The 20,915-nt window shown below is 40.7% G+C and overlaps 3 protein-coding genes across 10 annotated transcripts in view; 2 read left to right on the top strand and 1 right to left on the bottom strand.

The window, feature by feature from the left end:
• Window positions 1-18,834, bottom strand: part of cckar (cholecystokinin A receptor) — a 25,325-nt gene extending 6,491 nt beyond the window's left edge. The window contains exons 1-6 of one of the 7 annotated variants that reach the window (XM_079671414.1): window positions 18,427-18,834; window positions 18,248-18,295; window positions 17,088-17,183; window positions 3,068-3,319; window positions 484-745; window positions 86-213 (exon numbers count right to left, since the gene is read on the bottom strand). In XM_079671414.1, the coding sequence (XP_079527540.1) occupies window positions 86-213; window positions 484-745; window positions 3,068-3,218 (541 nt within the window). In that variant the 5' untranslated portion in view covers window positions 3,219-3,319; window positions 17,088-17,183; window positions 18,248-18,295; window positions 18,427-18,834. Of the gene's footprint in view, window positions 1-85; window positions 214-483; window positions 746-3,067; window positions 3,341-4,111; window positions 4,458-17,087; window positions 17,184-18,247; window positions 18,296-18,426 lie in introns of those variants that run through there. The other 6 variants (XM_079671417.1, XM_079671415.1, XM_079671416.1 and 3 more) reach the window with 6 other exon arrangements.
• On the top strand, window positions 5,617-20,915 carry tbc1d19 (TBC1 domain family, member 19). Of its 2 annotated transcripts, XM_079671409.1 has the most exons (21): window positions 5,617-5,864; window positions 6,009-6,081; window positions 6,183-6,228; window positions 7,595-7,670; window positions 7,821-7,895; window positions 8,105-8,168; window positions 9,459-9,505; window positions 9,589-9,699; window positions 9,848-9,920; window positions 10,797-10,835; window positions 12,514-12,626; window positions 13,902-13,976; window positions 14,085-14,147; window positions 15,831-15,915; window positions 16,572-16,616; window positions 16,783-16,815; window positions 16,912-17,021; window positions 17,115-17,206; window positions 17,564-17,679; window positions 17,780-17,850; window positions 18,900-20,915. In XM_079671409.1, exons 1-21 carry the CDS (start codon window positions 5,769-5,771, stop codon window positions 18,972-18,974), a joined length of 1,578 nt encoding a protein of 525 aa, XP_079527535.1. In that variant the 5' UTR covers window positions 5,617-5,768; the 3' UTR covers window positions 18,975-20,915. The 2 variants fall into 2 exon arrangements, with proteins under 2 accessions (XP_079527535.1, XP_079527534.1); XM_079671408.1 differs by having other exon boundaries at window positions 16,783-17,021.
• stim2b (stromal interaction molecule 2b) overlaps window positions 18,916-20,915 on the top strand; it is a 41,417-nt gene continuing 39,417 nt past the window's right edge. Inside the window, exon 1 of the mRNA XM_079671407.1 lies at window positions 18,916-19,002. The gene's annotated coding sequence lies outside the window, so the exon portion shown is untranslated. The remainder of the gene's footprint in view (window positions 19,003-20,915) is intronic.

Below are 20,915 nucleotides of genomic sequence, written 5' to 3'. Positions count from 1 at the left end.
TAAAACAGCCATTGTGGTATTTACCGTAGGATCAAAAACCGAATAATGCCAGCATTGTCCTTTTTACAATTGTATATTTCAATACCTCTGATAGACTTTCTGCTGGACAGCTCAAACGAGATGCCACGGTAAAGCTCCACGCAAATGAGTCCGTAGGCTGTCATCATGATGATCCCGGGGATTAGGAAGAGCATCAACAACAGGCACACGTACCTGCAAGGGACACATTTGGTATATGCAAACGTTTATCATTATATTAAACCTTAAAATTGTTTGCTTTTATTTTGTAGGGTCATCTCTGTCGTGCAGGATGATTTCCCCAAGAGGTCGTCTCTCACCGGCACACACTGAGCAAATCAATAAAGGCGCCATCTGAAATTAGCAACAGGCTACTTTTACACTTAATCTAAGTGCATCTGACTGTGAGGACAGCCTGCTGGGACACTAAAGGTACAACGCCTAATGCATTTATTCTCAGCTCACCAGGACTGCTGGATGACGTCGTTGGGCCACACCAGGCGGCACATGTACCCGGTGCTGTTGTTGTAGCGCGTGAAAGGCTTGAGGTTGCTAGAAATGGGGTACGGCAGCATCAGGATGAAGGACACAACCCAAGTGGCAGTGATGACCTTGGCGGCGTGAGATTTGGTTTGCCACGTCCTCGAAGTCAGCGGGTTGCAAATGGCACTGTAGCGCTCCAGGGAAATGGCCACCAAGTTGAAGGTGGAAACACACACAGAGACACCTGCACAGAACAGAAAATCCCCAAAATGTGATGATCGACTTTTATAGTTTTAGGCCCTGATTTATAAAAAAACTATAATATGACATTTCGGTGCTGTAATCTCATGAGCTGGCCATATCCGACCATATTAATAATATAATTTGTTTAAGTAAAAGTGTACCATTAGGCCTATACAGTAGATAGAGCCAGGGGTCAGTTAGCTTAGCTTAGCATTCACACTTGAATCAGGGAGAAATAGCTAGCCTGGCTTTTGCTATCTCATCTTGACGCCATGACTAATAGGCCTACTAAAGTTTAAGCTAAAGAAGTAATTATTATGACTAATTAATAAACATACCTCTATTTTTCTATTTTTCTTAGCTTCATACTTGATGAATAGACAACAAGGTGGTTTCAAACTTTTGGCGAGAAAGTGCATTTCCTAAATTGTAACTATTCATTTAATTAGGTATAATTTCCCTCCAGCTTTTAGTTGTTTTAATCTCTACCATGGGCTTTGTAACACCTAATGATCAGCATCCTCACAACATGTCACCGTGTGTACTCCAGTGACTGTGATGCTATGGCACATTCATTTGTCACATTAAATTTAGCCACAGAGCATGTCTTGTCTGCTAACACACTGAGTAACAATAACAAGAAGGACTATAAATACATTGAAATGATCGCTGTGTACGATCCCAGGAGCGACACGTAAACAGATAAACACACGGACGAATTAGGTAATAAACCTGGATGACAGCGCTCTGATCTCACTACGGGAGGATGTAAGGGGCAAAAGTGAAAATTAGATTTCCTAGCGGACCTGTAATCAGATGAAAATGAAATATTAGTAAAGTTGCATCATCTGTAATGACTACACCTTATTACAAGGGTGCTCTGAGAGCTGACTGCTGTGGATCTTTTGAGAAACAGTTTTAGAGTAATCTAAATAGGTAATTACTATAGAATTTGACGAGTAACCAGTCAATTAGTTTCAAATTGTGCTCTTGGAGTCTAACTATGAGTTTATCTTAAAGTACAGATGCATTTGTTGACAAGTTGAACAAATGATCAACGGAAAAAATCAAATGTACGGTAAGACGTTTACATCAACTTTTTTTACAATTATCTGACATTTATATCGGGATATCAATTGAAAATCGAAATAATTATTAGATTTAGCCCAAACTGATTTTACTTGTGGTTTGATCATGTGCCAACTTTGGTTATATTTAACGCAATTATGTTAATTTCTGCTCTGCATAAAGAGGAATAAAGAATAAAACTGCTTCTCCGTATTATGGCGGGAAAATCATTACTGATAACACTGTTCTTTGTAAAGAGGTGGGCTTTAATATTGAGTATTTCACTGATTTCTTACTAATTAAAAATGTAGGGTGACTAATAAGGATTAAGTTAGGTCGATGTTTTAATTATAACCTCACTTCCTGTTCTCGTTTGATTTGCTTCTTCCTCCCTAAAGCGGGTCTGGTTGTGTTCTTGCTCTGAGCTGTCTCATTTTCAGCCACTATGTCTAACATCACACTTCTGTGGGCTGCATATTGGAACATATTGGAGAGCTGCATGTACGTACACGCCCAGATTCAAAGTGAATGCAGTGAAGCTTCCCTCCTCCAGCAGACGAGTGTGGAAACAGCCTTTATTGTCCCACATTCGGCACACACATCATTATGCTTTATGCACAGTGAAGCTCAAGAATTTAAGTTCGGCTGAAACTAATATGAGATGTTCGGAGATGAAAACAAATATATCCAATTGCTTTTTATACATAAAATATGTATTTGGGTTGTGGCTGATCCTTCTACACATACAGCATGTTGCTCAATACTCTGATTTTGGACTCTGTTAATATTCAGGAGGTTAAATCCACCATGAAATTAAAAGGGAGAGTTGACGAGGGCTTTTGTAGCTCATTAAACCACAAGGAGCATTAGAACATGCGGGGAAATGAACCTTATGCTGAACATGGCCCAAGGTGACTTCATTTATCCTCTATTTTTTTAAACAATATTGCACAATTTTCACAGTTGACTAATTTGCATGGCAGAAATTATACGAAATGGCAATGGAATAATGGATAATTGCAAAACTTGTACACGTTTAGATTCAACTTAAATGCAGAATTTGACAATTTGGAGTTTCCTTTAGCTTTCTTTGAGTAAAACTAAACCCACTGGGGAATAATAGTCGAGTTTAACAATATGTGGGTGATAAAAAAAATCCCAAATCATTGACAAAAGTGTGACATTTTAATGCAAATCAAGATTTAAATGTATGGTTGTATCCAAATGTAAAGATAACCAACGACTCAGCACTTACCCATGAAGTACATGACCAGCTTGCATGTGCCGGTGCCGAAGATGAAGTCCCTCATGAGGTTGGGGATGAGGGTGAAGGGGATGCAGAACAGGGACACCATCAGGTCGCTGATGGAGAGGGACAGCAGGAACAGGTTGGTGACGGTCCTCATGCGCCTGTTCCTCACCAGGACCCCGATGATGAGGCTGTTACCCAGAACGCTGAGGAGGAAGATGAGGCTGTAGAGGATGATCCGCACTGTCTGGTTGATGTCTGAAATGAGAGGGAGACAAACTGTGGGCATGTCATTCTTAAAAATGTTTCTATTTTTGGTTTTGATATATTTGATCCCACTTAAAACTCCTCAAATAATCCTATCTAGTAACTTGTATAAAGCAAATGGATCAGAATATCTGGGAATCACCATGATTATCCTAAATGAAATGTCTCATGTTTGATTATCCCTCTTAGATTTTTCCACAGAAATAGATAGATACACGGAAAGATAGATAGAAACTTTATTCATCCCAAGTTGAGAAATTGTTTTCTCAAAACAGCATTTTTGTCAGTCATTACAAAATGTCTTAAAAATAGAATAAAATACAAATAAATTGAAATAGACATTCAAAGCAAATATATTCACATTCACAGTAAAAATTCATATATTCAAAAGTGTATCTAAGAATAACCACTATGAAATATTCTGAACACATTAGAATACTCTAATAGACCAGACGAAATGCGCAAGCTCTGCGCCATTTAACCCTTTATCCAGTGGCCGGAATTGCATGCATTTCTCTTCACTTGACATTGGCAGAAAGTCTTTAGTGACAACATATGTGTCAACATAAAGCAGACTGCGTTATCTGACCCTGAGCCATGCGTAATGCACACTGACGCAAAGAAAATGCCCAAAGCTGTAGCTGTTTAGGCAGGAACACTGGATTTAATTGATTGCATTTTCAATAAAAATGAATATCAAAATGCAGAATACACTGATCTTTTATTGGACATGAGGTTTCTTGTGACTTTATAGTGATATACAATAAATAAGAGTCACTGTACCTTTTGTTTCGGGTGACGGCTCCTGCTCGCTCTGGCACTCCGAAATGTTGATCCCAAAATTACATAAAATCTGGTTAAGATCAGTCGAATTAATGAGCATTTCGTGTAACGTGAACGTCTCCATGTCGCGTTCTCCCTTGTCGCCTCAAGTAAAATCACTCATATGGCATCAGAACAGCATGCTCTTGCAAGATAAAGAAAATGCTCCAAAAGGATCAAAATGTATATCAATAACTCCTTTACTGTCGATTAAAAAAGAAGAACAAAATAATCGTTATAAGGATATAGTGTTGTCGACAAGTTCCAATAGGGCGCTCTGTGTCTGGTGCGCTTCTCTCGTGCTCAGCATTTCCTTCTACTGACAGGGTCGCATTCCTCAGTGTTCAGCCCGCCGTTAGGGTCTGTACAAGTCAGCACCCCCCCCCCCTCCCCTTTTTATTTTAAATAAATAAAACACTCATAAATCATTGTAGTAATAGAGATGAGGCACTGGGGTAAGTAGGTTTTCTTCATGGACCATTCTTCTTCTTTATTAATCCCAAATATGTCTAATTTCCCAGATCATTTGTAAGAGAGGACAAATTCAAGGTGCGTAACCGAAATTAACTTAATGTAAGATGTCAAGTATCCGGGGCCTGTGCTGTGTCTGGGATACTTACAGTGTGCCAATGCTTACATCTGAAAGCATGGTTTTCCTTCTGTAGAATTTCATGTGACATGTCAGCCGCAACATGGAAGCGCATGTCCAAACAATGCAAACTCAAATATTTAGGAATCAGACACATGTTGAGCCAATTACAATTATTGTTATATGGACTCATTAGGAAATCCTTGGAAGAGAAACATGTATAAAGAGTTGGTGATATTTTAGGGCTGGTATTATAATCAAACACATGAATGGCCCTATATGTTGTCAAACACCCACATTTAGAACAAATCTTAATTTGACTTTGTCTCGTTAATAAGAGGAAAACACACTTGAATAGGCAAGAGTGTTGAGGTCAACAAAAAACATTATGTGACTATTTAAAAAATGGGAAATATGGAAGCAATCCCACGATTGTTTACTACCAAAACGTAAAAGTATTCAATTTTACGAGTAAAAGTGTTTTAACAGGCTAAATTTACTCAAGTAAAGTAGGCTATTCAATCTGCATAAAACTACATCTGTCAAGGTATGTTATTGGATAATATTCACTACCGTATAAGGTGATGAGATATAACATTGAATTATATTTTGTAATCTGATTTTAGAAGAGTCATTGTATGTAACTGTCAGATAAATGCAAGTGCAATCATTTACATCTAAATTGCAGTGAGTGGAGTACTGTTTAGCATTGCACTTAAAGCACAGTTAGCCTACCTCAACACTGTCCTTAAGTACATCATGCGATTAAATACACTTAGTTAGCTACATCCCACCAATTAAAATAAATAACATGTAAAGTGATTTTCTCGTGTGTTTAATGTATGTTTTTACCGTCGGAACTGATATTTCGTGTCGGAACCAAAGTATCTGGTTCTTGTTTCCCCTGCACACGATCTGACACAGTTGCTAAGTAACCTCTGCAGCGGGCAGCTGCCGCATAGCCGGATGCTGCTAGTGAACAACACAACAAACTGTGCCCTTTCACACCCAAAACTTAAATAAAGCAGGATGGACGAAGGCTCCGAGTTATCTCTGACCATTGCTCAGATCGTGCAGCGGCTGAAGGGAAGCCATTTACACTCTCAGATAGAGAGGCAAGCCAAAGTGAGTGAGCTAACGAGCTAGCATGCGGCTAACGAGCAGGTTGTTGTGCACCTCAAAGTGTCGTAAACAGTTGCATTTATACTTCTTCTTAGAAGTTGCAAAACGGATACAATTTCTAACTTTATTTCCCCTAATGTTGTGTAGGAATGTTTGCATCAACCTGAAATAAAATTGGAGTCCCTTAAAGAGGACGTACGCAGTTTTCTCAAAACATCAGGTGGGTGTATTCTCATATTTCTGTCTTATCCTTTCCTCATACAATGCAATAAATATATGACGTAACAATAATAAATAACCTTTTTTTCCCTTGTGTTGCAGGCTGGGAAAGGCAGCTACAGAATGCAGTATACAGAGAACTGCATGTGTAAGTTACATTCAGTTTTTAAGTGTTTTTTGTGTGACATGCACCTGTGTCTGTATACACACACCTGTTAGGAGGTACTCGGATTATTGTGGTTTGCAATTGGCCCTTCCATAGCTTTAATATTACTTTTTTTATTACAATTTCTAAAAACAGAAAGACCAATATTTTGTTGTTGTGTACTTTCACGATTCACGCTATTTCCAACAAGTGTCAAACGTGGAGAAATCCCTCATTTAAATCAGGGTAGCGTTCAGTTTATTTTGGTCACCTGTCATTTTGGTCATGCACTTTTGAGTATATTTTTTTGACTGATGAAGTATTTTATTCTCTAGATGAGATAAGGAAGCTGATCAAACGTTTGCCGCAGCTCAATTGCAGCAGAAAACCTGTGCCAAATAGTGTCTGAGAAAACACATCTTTATTCTGCGGATTTAGAGTTTTTAATCACTGGGGTTGTTTTGGAGAAGAGTAAACCCCTTTGGATAATTTTAACAAGCGCAACCAGGCCCGCTGGGTAATTGACTATTAACAGCTTATAAATGTTTATTTAATTTATTTTATTGGATTTTCACCATCTGATTGTGGTTTTTATGATCGGTGTACTGGCAGCATGCATTTTAATTGCCAAACATCTCACTATAGTGGAAGATTAGGATAGAGCTCACTGGGTAAAAATGCTGTTCGTGTACAGTTATGATTAAAGTAAATCGTTTGGTTGCAAAGCGCACATTTTTGTACACATTTTGACCTCTACTTGTTATTTTCTCATTTCCCATCAGTATTATTTGCGTCATTACTTGGCTATTTTGGCAAACAAACACTGGAATTAGGTCGATAAGAGATTGTAAAACAAGTTTAGTACTCCACAATAATCCAGATTTATGGCCTTTTAGTTCCCTTTCATAATCTTTATTAGAGCAATTGAGCCGGAAAACTCTTTAAAGTTGAATAAACAGCTTGGAAAAGTGTTCCTCGACTGCTCTCCTTTACCTTTTGAGGGCAACAAGCACTCGCCGCTCTCTTGAGGCTCAGACTGAGAGTTAGCACTCCTAATGCTTTGCTTTTAAAGGATGACATATGACTTTGACTAATGCCTCGTCCTTTTGGCCATTAGTCAGCCATATGTGCTCTTATCGGTGTTTAGGTTAGGTTTAAGGTTGTTTAATGCTCTAAGACCTTGAGTCATTCAATAAACTAAAGCTTGCTTAGAGGGGGAAAGACTGGAGATGACTCATCTGAGCCTATTGAGCCGGGCGCTAATGGTGCCTGTTTTAAAGATAATGTTTGACACCTTACCTGTGGCGTCTCTCATGTATTAACTCAATGCTTTTACACTCTTTGCCCCCTCCCGGTTTGTTTACTCTAGCCAGTTGCCCCCCAGCCACCCGGTCGCCCCTCCTGAACATCTCAAAGAGCCGCTCGCCTACATGCGCAAAACTCAGGTCAGCCTGTCTCCTCTTATCTGCATCACTCCCTCTTCCTCAACATCCCAGACTCATGTCCTTTCTCCTGCTGATATCTAAGACGCAGCCTCTCCTCTTGGTGTCTGAAGCCCAGTGTTTCTGAATGTGTGTGTGTGCTCTCTTCCACAGGCAAGCTGGGAGAAGCGTGTCCTCAAAAGCCTGAACAGCATGAGCACGGAGCTCGGAGTGCCTCTGGCTCGCATGGTAGAGAAAATATTGTCAATCGCGGCTAACATAGCACAATAACAACTGCATCTGAAACCTGTATACAAATGCCTCTGTAGCTACAGACCGATCCTGAGTCTTTGTATTACTTGCACACATGTTTTTATGTATGAGCACGTTATTCCGATGTGACATTTTCAACTTGTGCTTTGCTTGCTGAGATCCTCTCTTTCCCGCCCACTCCCCAGAGGCCCGCAGCGGAGCAGAAGGAGCTGAGCAACAAATGGAACGAGATGGGCACGGATGAACCAGGTCTGCAGACGTTACCCAGGGGTTTGGCCCTGAGCAATCTGCCTTTTATGAAAGATTAGTGTTGATGCGTCTGTGCGCTGGAGCATCAGTCAGACGCTGCTGTATTTAGCATCAGATTACCACATCTTTAAACCACATCTACCACTGCAATGTTTCCCTTTGTAACCAGTATTTACCTAGGGGAGATTAGGGCTGCATGATATACAAAAAATAAATAATCAACTGCGATTATTTTTGACTGATATTGCAAAAATGATAATATTTGCAGTCATTTTAAAAATAATTCACATTATAATTGAAAAACACATTTACATTTTTTTTTGTGGATATTCAAAAAAATGTCTGCAACAAATAAGATTTCTTTTTTGTCTGTAGGTTACCATGTATAAGCTTCTCTGCAGCACCACACCATTTAATTCTCACACAATTTGCCTTAACCAAACATGCTCTTACTGCGATTTGGATAGTTCACCAACCCATATTGCGTTTTTTTGGTTTAAAAAAAATCATTTATTTTGCAGTCTATGCATCACTGGGATATTATATATTCTGGTGTTCTGTCTCCACTGGCCTCGAAGGTCAAAACCACATCCTCCGTGCTGCCATGAATCACACCACTTATTATTAGCCCCCTAGCTGCTTCCGTGGATAATGTCCTTGTCGTCCTCCCAGCTTAAATATTTAGTTATTATTGAGCATTTTGTCTCAGAAGACACATCTAACCTTTCACTGTGAAAACCTCTCAATGAACCAAACCATTTGCACCTCAATCCGGCACATCTGCAGAGAACACGGTAACCCTGTTTCCTAACAATGCTATCACAGCTCACTGCTCATATAATAACATTTAGGATGTGCCGTCCCCCGACTATAAACACTTTGGACTGCGAGTATAGAAACTGTCCAGACTCCTCGGACGGAGATAACACGCAGCACCCCTCCTTCCGTCCAAACCTTAACATGCCCTCATTCTGGGGGATGACACAGCACTTACATTTACTGCCACGCTCCGAAGGAGTCCCACTTAGAGCGGGATGAGTGTGCCTCAGCTGTCCTGTGCTGTCCTTTTGACTTGAGTAGTTGAGTCACAAATGCATTCTGAACTATGTGCAAGTTCAAGTTGACTACATGGACCTAATGGTTGGATTAATTTGTGTAGTCTAGGTTTAACAGCTGCTAAACCTCTTCTGGAATAGCACATGTAAACACCGTGTGGAAGTACCACTTATAAAGTGTCCTTTTTACAGTAATGTATTGCAGAGATGCGCTAACGTCATTGTGTCTCTACAGATTTAACGAGCGTCAGGCCTGTATATGCCCCTAAAGACTTCCTGGAGGTAGGCGGTGTAATTCATTTCAAACTGCAATCTGAAGAAAGAAAAAAGGATGACTTTATAAGACATGTTTGCTTTCTAAACAGGTGTTGATCAGCTTGAGGAACCCAAATCATGACAGCAGCGAGGATGTGGGCGTCAGGAGCCACTGGGGTCTCATCCAGGTTCCCCTCAATGTCCGGGACATCCCACAGCTGGTAGGGGGCCCGTGGTTTCATTGTGATGTTTCTGACCTCATGAGATGAAAGCATATAACAGCCAGTACATCCCAGTAAGCTGCCCCATGAACGGCACACCAGATTTTAATCTGGGTATGTGATTTTCTTTTTCTCTTTCGACTCTCAGAGACAGGCCTACTCAGAGCTGAACCTGACCTCAGGGCAGTTGGGGATTGATGACCATGCAGACATCCATCCAGGTATCCACAAAAGAGCAAACCCACTTCTTTACGCGCCATCACAGTTAAAGGAAGAGTTTTTTGAGAGTTCAAATAGGAAATTGATGCTTGACGACAATCCTTGGTTTGTTATTTTGCTGGAGCCAGTGACTAGCTTAGCTTAGTTTAGCTTAGCTTAGCTTAGCATAACGACTGGAAAAGGGTGAACAGCTAGACTGTCTCTGTAAATTAAGCCAAACAGCTGCTGGCTTTATGTTTTCAGAAACAGACCCTAGATAGGGGATTGATCTTCTCATGTAACTCTTTGCAAGCAAGCAAACGGCCACATTTCCTAAATTGTTAAACGATTCCTTAAACCATCCAGCTAGTTCAACGGTTTTTGTCCCCACGACACGTGACGTTGCATGCAAGACCTTCGTGTCATAGCTGAATAATTTCCAGCTGAGAATGTTTTGGATGTTTGGCAGCTTTAATGGCTATTTAACCTTTCAGCTGACTTTTCATCCAATCAAATATGTGCCATATATGATTGGTAATAAAGACATGTAACAGATCCATTCAGCCGCTTGTTGATATCCAATGCATATTTTAATCTAGCAGTAATTATCCAGAGCAACACAAATAAATGTGTTTACCTAATGCCCCCTGTGGTTTAATGGTGTGTTTAGCGTCTGGCCTCCGCTGTGCCACGCGGCTGCATGGGTCTTCTCAAACAATATCTTTCTTGAGTCCAGATATTTACATTTTTACAGCCTGGTGTTTAGGCTTTAAATAGAATCCCATCCACCGTCTCTGTGTTTGTAAATCAAAGAGATAACGTTAGTTTAAAAAACGGTGTCGCTACCAAGACATTATTTATGTACCTCTTTTGTTCTGTCTTTCTTTATCCCTCTGCAGACATGTTTGAAAACGAGTATGTTCAAATCGGGAAAAAAGGTCAGTGTTTGTTTGAAATAGTTTGTAAGTATATATCTGTTCTGTGGTTGTGTTTCTTGGTTATGGGCATTCTTATTGTTGGATTAAGGTGCACAAATGTGGGACAATTCCTTTTGAAATTCATCTAAATTAAGCAGAGGCTACAAGGAGTGTCATACATATTACTGATTTAGTAAATATTTACTCTGTAAGCAGAGGAAGGAACCGTAGTCTACTTTTACAGCCTGGGGTTTTGTGTTTTATATTCGTACCGTTACAGATCTGGTTTTATTTTTACATGAAAGAATCTTTTTTGAGAGATCGGTATCAAAAAATCTAATTATATCCACTATGAACCATTTTTTAAAAGAATACAACCCAAAAGAGAGAAGGGAACACTTTTTATAGACACTGCTCGAAGAAGCTGTGAAGATATATAACATTTGATCATATATACAGAGTTTGAAATCTAGTATATTAAGAAATATCTGTTGGAGTTTAACAGAAAATCCCCCAACGTGAACTTAATGACTCCCTTAGGTGCAGTAATCAGCCCGCGAGACACTTCACCTCTTATCTCATTGCTCTGCCATGAACCCAGTGTCAACAGCCACCTTATTATGGACACCAATCGACAACAACTTTAAAAAAAACTCAATCTGTGCTCTGACTACTCATCCTGCCACAAGCCCCGGGTCACTAATTCCCCCTTGGTTGGCTGCGAGCTGCGAGTCGTGCTCCAGGCCAAGTGTTAAGTGCACTCAAATATTAAATGTAAGAGTTTAGCAGTGCGTTGGTTTATGTTATGACTGGCCAGCACCTTCACTCAAGGGCTGTGTGATTTCTGGCTCCTGCCACAACAGAGATTTAGGGTTGAATGGAGACGTGGGAGAGGTTGTTTCCAGCGTTTTGTCTGAGTGTTTTTAAGGAAAGTTATTTTTGTTTATACATTTTCAGAGGGAGGGAATGAATTAGTGACCGTAGATGTGACCGCAGCTTGCCCCCTTTTTCAGATGAATCATTGTCGTGACATTTTGTAGACAGTCATCTTCGTAAGTTATTGAATTGTTTTTTGGATGGATCAAAGTTTCTGTTAAAGTATGTTTTGTTTTTCTTCTAATGGATTTACATTTAATCCTTTCCAAAACAAACCTCTTAACCGCTGCAGGGTTGTTTTTGTTGTTGTCGTGCTGTTATTCAAGACTCGCAGGTGTTCAGTTTCCCAGCAGCTGTGTGTACAGATTATGTCACTCTGACAGAAAACCTAGAGGCTCTCTAATGTTGGTCACATACTAAAGTCTAGTGAATAAATGAAATTCATAATAATCAACTTCATTTAATTTAACTCTTAATAGATTTTTGTGTTTTATATTTTCATTTATTGAATTCAATTGACTTTTTGAATTGCAATTAATTCAACATGATTCATTTGATATAATTGAATGTAATACATTTTATTTAAATTAAATGTGAGTTATTTGGTTTTATTGAACTCGTTTATTTCAACTGAATTATCAATAAATATTAAAAAGTATTGCAATGAATTCAAATCAATTCAACATAATGAATTGTATGCAGTTTAATGAGTTTTATTTAATTTATGATTTATTTAATTGGGCATGGAGGAAACACATGACTTTCTGTCTAATGCCCCTTTTCCATTTCACTTTTTTTTGGTTTGAACTTTTTGTTGGTCCAGTGGTGTTGGAGCAGGACAGTGCGGCGGCGCAGCAGTACAGCCGGCAGGGCTGTCCCACCGGGCTGCGGGCCGACCTGTGGGCCCTCATCCTCAACTCTACCAACCAGCCTCAGGTACTGAATGCAACACACACACACACACACACACACACGCACGCGCGCGCACGCACAGCTGAGTTGCACCCTGGTTGCAGCTGTCAGGGTTTGTTGTGAGGCAGCAGTCCTGCACACACAGCTGTAGAGATTCCCAAACTGCATGTTTACTACAAGGTGACCTTCTCACAGTTAACAATCAGTTATTTGGGAGAATGTAGTATTGTAATTGTTATCCTGGGATAAACACTGTAGAGTAAAACCCAGCAGAACCAACTGACCTGCGACATAATCTGTGTTTAACCCCCCCCCCCTCCTGTTTACCTTAGTTTTATCATAACTGTCACTTGTCCATTGTGAACAAATGCTAAGATAATCAAATGCTACCGATTTAGCACAGTTAGCCCAAACAGAGCAGCCTGTGTGGCAAAGAGTCCGGAGTCTGTGGGGACGATAGTACAATGCTTGTGATGGGAGGAGGATTGATGTCTGAGGCAGAGTTACAGGGTCCTGACTGAGGTCTGGAGAGTGTTAGCAGGGCTCTGGATCGAACAAGGCCAAACACATTAAACAGTCAGAGTTTACTTTGGACACAATGTGTCAGCTTTCTTTGAGCTAAGACAAAAATAGAAAAAACAACACAACCTGCTTTTTTAAATTGGAACAGGCTAGGGCTATTGCAATACACCAAAACAGTGAGGTTTTCTGTCTGTCATCTAATATGAGCCTAGCTTCCAAGATGATATATATCAATTTCAAGTATTTTAGCAGAACTTCCTCTGATGCTGTCCATATCACCACAGTGGTTAAAAGTCTCTCACTCAGCTGTCAAAATCTCTGTTTCTGTTCTCCTCACATCCGCAGCACTGATTCGACCTGTCTCAGACCGGAGACACGTCTGAGTTTAGCCATGTGGTCGGAAACACGATACCCTTCCTTTAAGTTTGTTTTAATCCTCCTGTCACCGCTGTCCGATCACATAAACTTGATTTATCCACAAACACGGTGCTCTTTATATACCATCAGAGAACTGGAATTTCCCTTCTTCCAGAAAATACCATTACATGTATATAACCAGATCTCAATAAGAATAAACTCCACAAATAATACAAGCAGACAAATACAACGGGCACAATATCGAGTTCATATGCAATATTAGAGAAGTCAGACAGCAGTATTATAAGATTATCAAAAGAATATCCCAAAGCCGACGCATATTAAACAACTTTGCATTATATTATATTTTCCATAAGTTACTTCCCAAATAATAAACCATGTTGAATCTGTGTGTTTCAGGATGTGATGTATTATGAACAGCTGACGGCTGGAGTCATACAGCACGACCTGCTGGTGGACAACCTCATCTATAAGGTACTTTAGGTTAACAAGCATCACATATTTATTGAGTTATGTTTATTTTCTAAGACTTTAGCTGGTATTCATAACATTGACTGTACATTTGAATGCTCTTTTCAACAGGATGTGAAGCTCACCGCCAGCAATGACGACTACTACTTTGTGTTTGAGGACTTCCTCTATCAGGTAGAGTTCAGCTCCCGATCTCTCATTATTTTCCATACCAGTACACTTAACCTTGATAATGTTGTTTTAATAACTCTCTAGGACATCAAAAATCCATATAAATGAAGCATCACCTTTTCCCAACGTATCCTATGTCAAACCAGTGATTGGGGTTAAATTGCCCTTGCGCCTATATAAAATAAATGAATTATTATTTATAATTGACTAGCCGTTAAAAAAATGTGGGCTTCCTCAAATATTCAATATCGCTTGCTAAACAAAACATAAACCTCTTTATTCAACTGTAAGACATTTGGCATCCCCAATGAACTTGTTACTGTCATGTAAATTCAATGTCACTGTAAACTGCATTCCTCCCTACCTACAGTGACGGATGGGCTTGTTTGCCTTTGGCGCTGATAGACGAGCATATACTCGGCAACGGGATTATTCAGCAGCTGTTAACATGTCAAACTCTTTAGTAGCTGACCGAGGAACAAAGCCCTCGTATCGTCTTCAATATTGACTCGTGATAAACTCTCTAGGCAGTGAAAGAATCCACATGTTGTGAGGTAAAGAACATTAAAGAAGTGTGGCTGTGTTTATCGTAACGATTCATTAATACAGTTTCTTTTAGTGACTGAAAAAGAAACTCAAGATGTCATGGAGCAGTTATTTTTAGATGATCCTGTTTCCTGTAAGATCCTGACCCTGAAAGAGCAGGTGCTTCCCTGTGTACAATCTTTGAAAAGCAGATCAAAAGCTAGCAGCTCATTGGCTGACGTTTTGAGGAGTCTCCTAAGCAGAGATGAATTCCCCTCAGATGTACTTCACGGGAAGTGGACAGGGGGAAAGAGTAATAGTTTCTCAGACTTTGGACTGTAACGGTAAGAGCTTCAACGTCACTTTGGGAAGTAAGCAGTACCTCGTGAACAGTGGCTCTTATAGATTTAAAAGTAAGGCCATCACTGACGCCAAATAAAGTGCGATAACTAGAGATGTCCCGATCCGATCACGTGATCGGGGATCGGAGCCGATAACGTGATTTTCAAAAGATCGGAATCGGGAGAAGAGAGATGTTTTTTTTTTTTTTTTTTTTTAAATACTTTTTTAAAAATTTTGTATTCAATGTTACAAAACAAAAATGACCATGTTCAAGTCTTAAAGTCATCCTGAGGCCTTAGTTTTGGTTTCAAATGACAGAACATCATGTATGTGTTGCTTCTTTGGGGCTTGTTTTCATAGACCTGGTTGCTTATTTCTCTCAAATCTGGCAACAGAGTGGGCAGGGCGCAGTGTCTAATTGTAGCAGTAAGCTAACGAGTACTGAAAGCTTTATTTTGTTTTGATCCAATGCTGCACAATTGAACTGATCCAATGCTGCTATGAAAGAAAGAAGCTATATCCATGTTGGATAGAATATCCAATTTAAATTAAAAAAATAACCTTAAGGGACAACTTGAATGCTTTTTTTCTTTTTGTTCTCTTAATGCATTGCATAAAGATCAGATCGGGAAAAATCGGTATCGGCAAATTGTCAAAGTCAAATGATCGGAATCGGATCGGGAGCAAAAAAAGGTGATCGGGACATCCCTAGCGATAACCACTGCCTCTTATTTCCCCGGTCGTCAGGCAAAGATGATATCCATATTGTGCATGAATCCATGCCTTTGTGTGTCTAATCCCAAACCTGTGTGTTCCCAGGTGTTGCTGTGTTTCTCCAGAGACACCGCCGTCTTGGAGCACTTCAAGTACAACAGCGCTACTCCTCCCAAGTCCTTCATCCAGGGTGAGACGATGCGCCCTTCACCCAGGACACACACCCCCACACACACACACACACCCCCACACCCCCACACACACACACACACACACACACACACACACACACACACACACACACACACACACACACACACACACACACACACACACACACAACACACTGTGTTAGGGATGTCCCGATCACCTTTTTTTGCTCCCGATCCAATTCCAATCATTTGATTTTGACAATTTGCCGATACCGATTTTTCCCGATCCGATCTTTATGCAATGCATTAAAAGAAAGCTTAGCTTACTGCTACAATTAGACACTGCGCCCTGCCCACTCTGTTGCCAGATTTGAGAGAAATAAGCAACCAGGTCTATGAAAACAAGCCCCAAAGAACACATACATGATGTTCTGTCATTTGAAACCAAAACTAAGGCCTCAGGATGACTTTAAGACTTGAACATGGTCATTTTTGTTTTGTAACATTGAATACAAAATTTAAAAAAAAGTATTTATTAAAAACAAAAAATTAAAATCCTGATCCCCGATTTTTTTTTTTCCGATCTTTTGAAAATCACGTGATCGGCTCCGATCCCTGATCACTGATCGGATCGGAACATCTCTACACTGTGTTGTAGGTCTTGCTTATGGATTGATCTGTGTGTGTCTAACAGGGAAAGGAGAAGATGAAGAGTGTGCTGTTGTTTATCCTCCCAACGGTGAGTCTGCAACTTCAGACTAATTAGTTTCTATAGGGAACAATGAAACCATACTTATTCACATGTTGGTCATCAGTGACATTTTCTGTACAAAGACTAAAATAAATGCAATTGTTCTAGATTGACGATACAGTTCATATTTATTTGTACTTCCTTATTCACACAGGTGTTATCCCTTTCCATGGGTTTTCAATGTATGGTGAGTATATTTTGCACCTCTTATTTATTACACTAATTTGCAAGAGGAACCATGCAAGAGCAACATGTAACAGTGTGTGTCTGTGTGGTCCCACAGTGGCACCTTTGTGTTTCCTGTACAACGAGCCTTCGAAGCTGTACAGTGTTTTCAGGGAAATGTACAGCCGCTACTTCTTCAGACTGCACTCCATCTCCTCCTCTCCCTCGGTAAACCCTTCTTTTATATAACTAAACAAAACACTTGGGTTTGTGTGTTTGTGTCTTTATACCTACTTTCACTGAACACATGTGCTGCTGCAGGGGATTGTGTCTCTGTGCCTGCAGTTCGAGCGGCTGCTGCAGACCCACCTGCCTCAGCTCTTCTACCACCTGAGACAGATCGAGGCGCAACCGTGAGTACACTGCACTCTGCTTCATCCTCATCCTGTTATGTATTTGACCTCATTTCTCTTTTTAAAGTGATGGACTTAAGGTCTAATGCATTCACATACAACAACTCCTCGTCAACTCAAAACAATGATTAAAGTGACCAAAAACCAACACTGTTTTTTTGGTATTACCCTAGGTATGTGTGTTTCCACCCAGGTTCTTAAAGCTTAATCCTATTTCTGTATTTAATATAGTGAAGAATCACATCCACCAGGTCTTGTTTCTGTAATGAGCTGCTGCCATCTTGTGGTGAATTGCCAGAATTACAACTTCCTAATGAACCTTCATAGAGCCTAAAGATGTGATGGTTTGTCCCTCAGGCTGCGTATTGCCTTTAAGTGGATGGTGAGGGCCTTTTCTGGCTATCTGTCCTCTGACCAGCTGCTCCTTCTCTGGGACCGAATCCTGGGGTATGACTCCCTGGAGGTGGTCGCAGGTAACAGCTGTTGGCTGCACAATAACCCCCTGCTTCTCTTATGTTCCTCTATCTAAACCCCCTTTCCTCTGTTCCCCCCCTTCTTTTCCCACTCCTCCAGTCCTAGCAGCCGCTGTGTTCGCCTTCCGTGCCGAGAACCTGATGGAAGTGACGTCGCTGGCTTCAGCTGAGGTGTGTGTGTGTGTGTGTGTGTGTGTGTGTGTGTGTGTGTGTGTGTGTGTGTGTGTGTGTGTGTGTGTGTGTGTGTGTGTGTGTGTGTGTGTGTGTGTGTGTGTGTGTGTGTGTGTGTGTGTGTGTGTGTGTGTGTGTGTGTGTGTGTGTGTGTGTGTGTGTGTGTGTGTGTGTGTGTGTGTGTGTGTGTGTGTGTGTGTGTGTGTGTGTGTGTGTGTGTGTGTGTGTGTGTGTGTGTGTGTGTGTGTGTGTGTGTGAGTGTGTCCCCTATCCCTGTCTCTCACATGCTCCTTGAATGCTGTAAATAGCCATTGATGATCAGCCAATAGCAGTAACCCAGTCTTCTGCATGCACATGTCTGAAAGAAATGTCTGGCTAGACACTTAAGCTTTCTTACCCCTTTAGCTTGATATCTTCATATAACCTCTGCTGAAGAAGATTGGACCTATTTAAAAAAATAAATAAAAAAAAAGGACTTCTATCTGCGCAGAACTGTGGTAATTACTTTGATACGAATAGGTCATACACACACCCATTAGCTCCTGCATGTCACTCACGCTACATTATTATACTCACGATATTCTTGTGCATGTCAGCACGCAGTATGCTTCCATACTGGGGTCCCACTATGACTGAAACCAATAGTAAACCATACGATGACCCCCCCCCGTTAAACTACATTATGACGCCTCGGGCTGATCGGCTGCTCTAAGATGCTGGCCGGCACCTGCTTGCTCATTTACCACCTGCCCCAGCGGAGAGAAGATATCACAACATACTGCTCCTCATCTTATATTTAGAACCTCATGCCTTGAAATATCAAACCCTTTCTCTTAACATGATAGGCTCCCTACATTTAATCTCCCCCGATTCCCAAAAGGACAGGGAGGGGGGGGAGCGCTGTGCTCTTAAGCATGGATTGTCTGCTTTTTTGATATCCCGAAAAGGGGTCAAGATGTGCCTCACCGCCCTTCTCACGGGCTTAGATTGCTCTGGGCATGAAGGGCGAGAAATCTTATCTGTGTTTTTGTTTGACACGCACACTGCAGGCCGTCCTCGCCGACCTTTCCACTCTGAAGGTCATGCCGCTCATCCAGATCTTTCTATTCGCCACCGCCATCTGAGGAGAAAAGCTGCGGGATGTGAGTCGCGGTACGTACGGTAAACGCCACGTGGAGCAATAAGGGACACTTTGAAACGCCACTTTGAAATGCCATGAGTGTTATATCAAGACATCATGAAGGAAAACCGAAGCATCACATACCTCATCTCGCACTAACAGCCAAACCCCTCTTTAGCATGGATGCACCCTAAATAGTGAATACCTGCTATCATGTCATTAGATGTTATACAGTATGTAAGTATAGCCTACAAGCCGCTAAGGTTAAGCTAACCTCCTGAAGCCATACGCCCTGCAGGAAAGACGACCCTCGCAGCAGTGCTGGGATCAGCTAAAGAGCTCATTAGGAGTTGCATGAAGCAGTAATTGTGTTGCAAAAGGAGAACAACATCTCAAAGCTCAGCGAATGAAGTGTTAATTAGCTCCTGTCATTTCCTCTGCTGGTTGTAACACTATTAGATACTGCTGTAGCTGATGAAGGAGCAGATTAGGCCTTAGCGTGCGGCAGTGTTGAGAGAGATAGTCAAATAAACTGGATTATATAACAATTATATGATTAGAAGCTGCTGTGTGTACACTTTATTATATTTATGAAGCATATTACTGCTTAAGGGAAATGTATCTTATTTAATGATGGTTTGTTTAAATCAGGGGTGGGGAACCTGCGGCCCCCGGGCCGTATACGGCCCGCGAGACCATTTGGTACGGCCCTCGAGGTAATTTATAAACACACGCAAAAAAGAAAAAAATTTAAGAAATCTAGACCGCAAAAACATTAAACAAGCGAGTGCCTGTTTTTCCTGGCCAAGGTCAGGGTCCTTGAACACAACACGAGCCTAACGTGTCATCACGTGGTATGTCTCGTCTGACAGTGGTGTATTTCTGACGGAGAGCACCATAACGCCGCTCCGGCACTTCCAAAAATGTCAGTACCCATAAGGAGCCGTACACATGCTGCAGTTTCTGCGTGGCTGTGTCTTTTGTTGAAAGCCCAGTGGCAATCTGTTCTTCTGTCATACTGATCATACAGTCAATAACTTTGTTGTTATTAGCATCCGGTTAGCTAGCTATGCTAACGAATATAAGAAGGTTTTTCTCCAACCAGTGAGGTAAAGGCACATCTTTATATGATCATTATAGTTATTATAAAAAAAATAAGAGAATAAGATAAACAGGTATAAAATACTATATGACAGTAAAAAACTTGTTATTAATAAACAAGAATACAGTTTGAAAGGGGAGTGATTTGTAAAATATCCATAAAGAAAAAGAAATCTGCTTCCAGTTCTGTTTCATCTGGGTGTTGAGAGATGTATCCATAGAGCTCCTAATTTTGCTCTCAAAGTGCACCAGATTGATGCTTTTAACTTCAACATTTAAAAAATAATCTTCCCGGGGGAGCATCCTCCCAGACCCCCCTAGAGGAGGTTAGCCCCCCCCCCCCCCCAAACTTAAATCATGTCCACATGGATAGGAAACTAATTACATTTGCATCTTGTGTCCAAATCTTTCTGTTTTGGTGGTCATGCCACAACCGTGCACCTGAATGCATGCACGAGTCATGGTAAGATATCTGGATTGAGAGGTTGCTTTTTCTTTGCTCAGCATGAAAGAAAGGCCAAATGAATGGGCTGTGATTTTAGTATTTTTAAGCAGAGGTCAATAATTTGTACGGCCCTCGGAGGGTGTTGAAATTTTTTTAATGGCCCTTGAGAGGAAAAAGGTTCCCCACCCCTGGTTTAAATCATGCATTTAATTCCTGAATATATATGCACCTATTTTGTACAGTTTTTTATTTATTTGTATTTAAATAAAATGTCTATTATTTACAGTATTCTATGTAGGTCAATGCCAACGTCTTTTATCCCACACATCTTCTCATCATGTATATTGCGACATCAAAAAACCATTAAAAAAAATATAAAATAAACTTTTTGAATCGCTT

This window comes from Notothenia rossii (assembly GCF_949606895.1).
Source record: "Notothenia rossii genome assembly, chromosome: 3".
Classification (NCBI taxonomy): Eukaryota; Metazoa; Chordata; class Actinopteri; order Perciformes; family Nototheniidae; genus Notothenia; species Notothenia rossii.
This window is presented reverse-complemented; position numbering and strand designations above follow the sequence as displayed.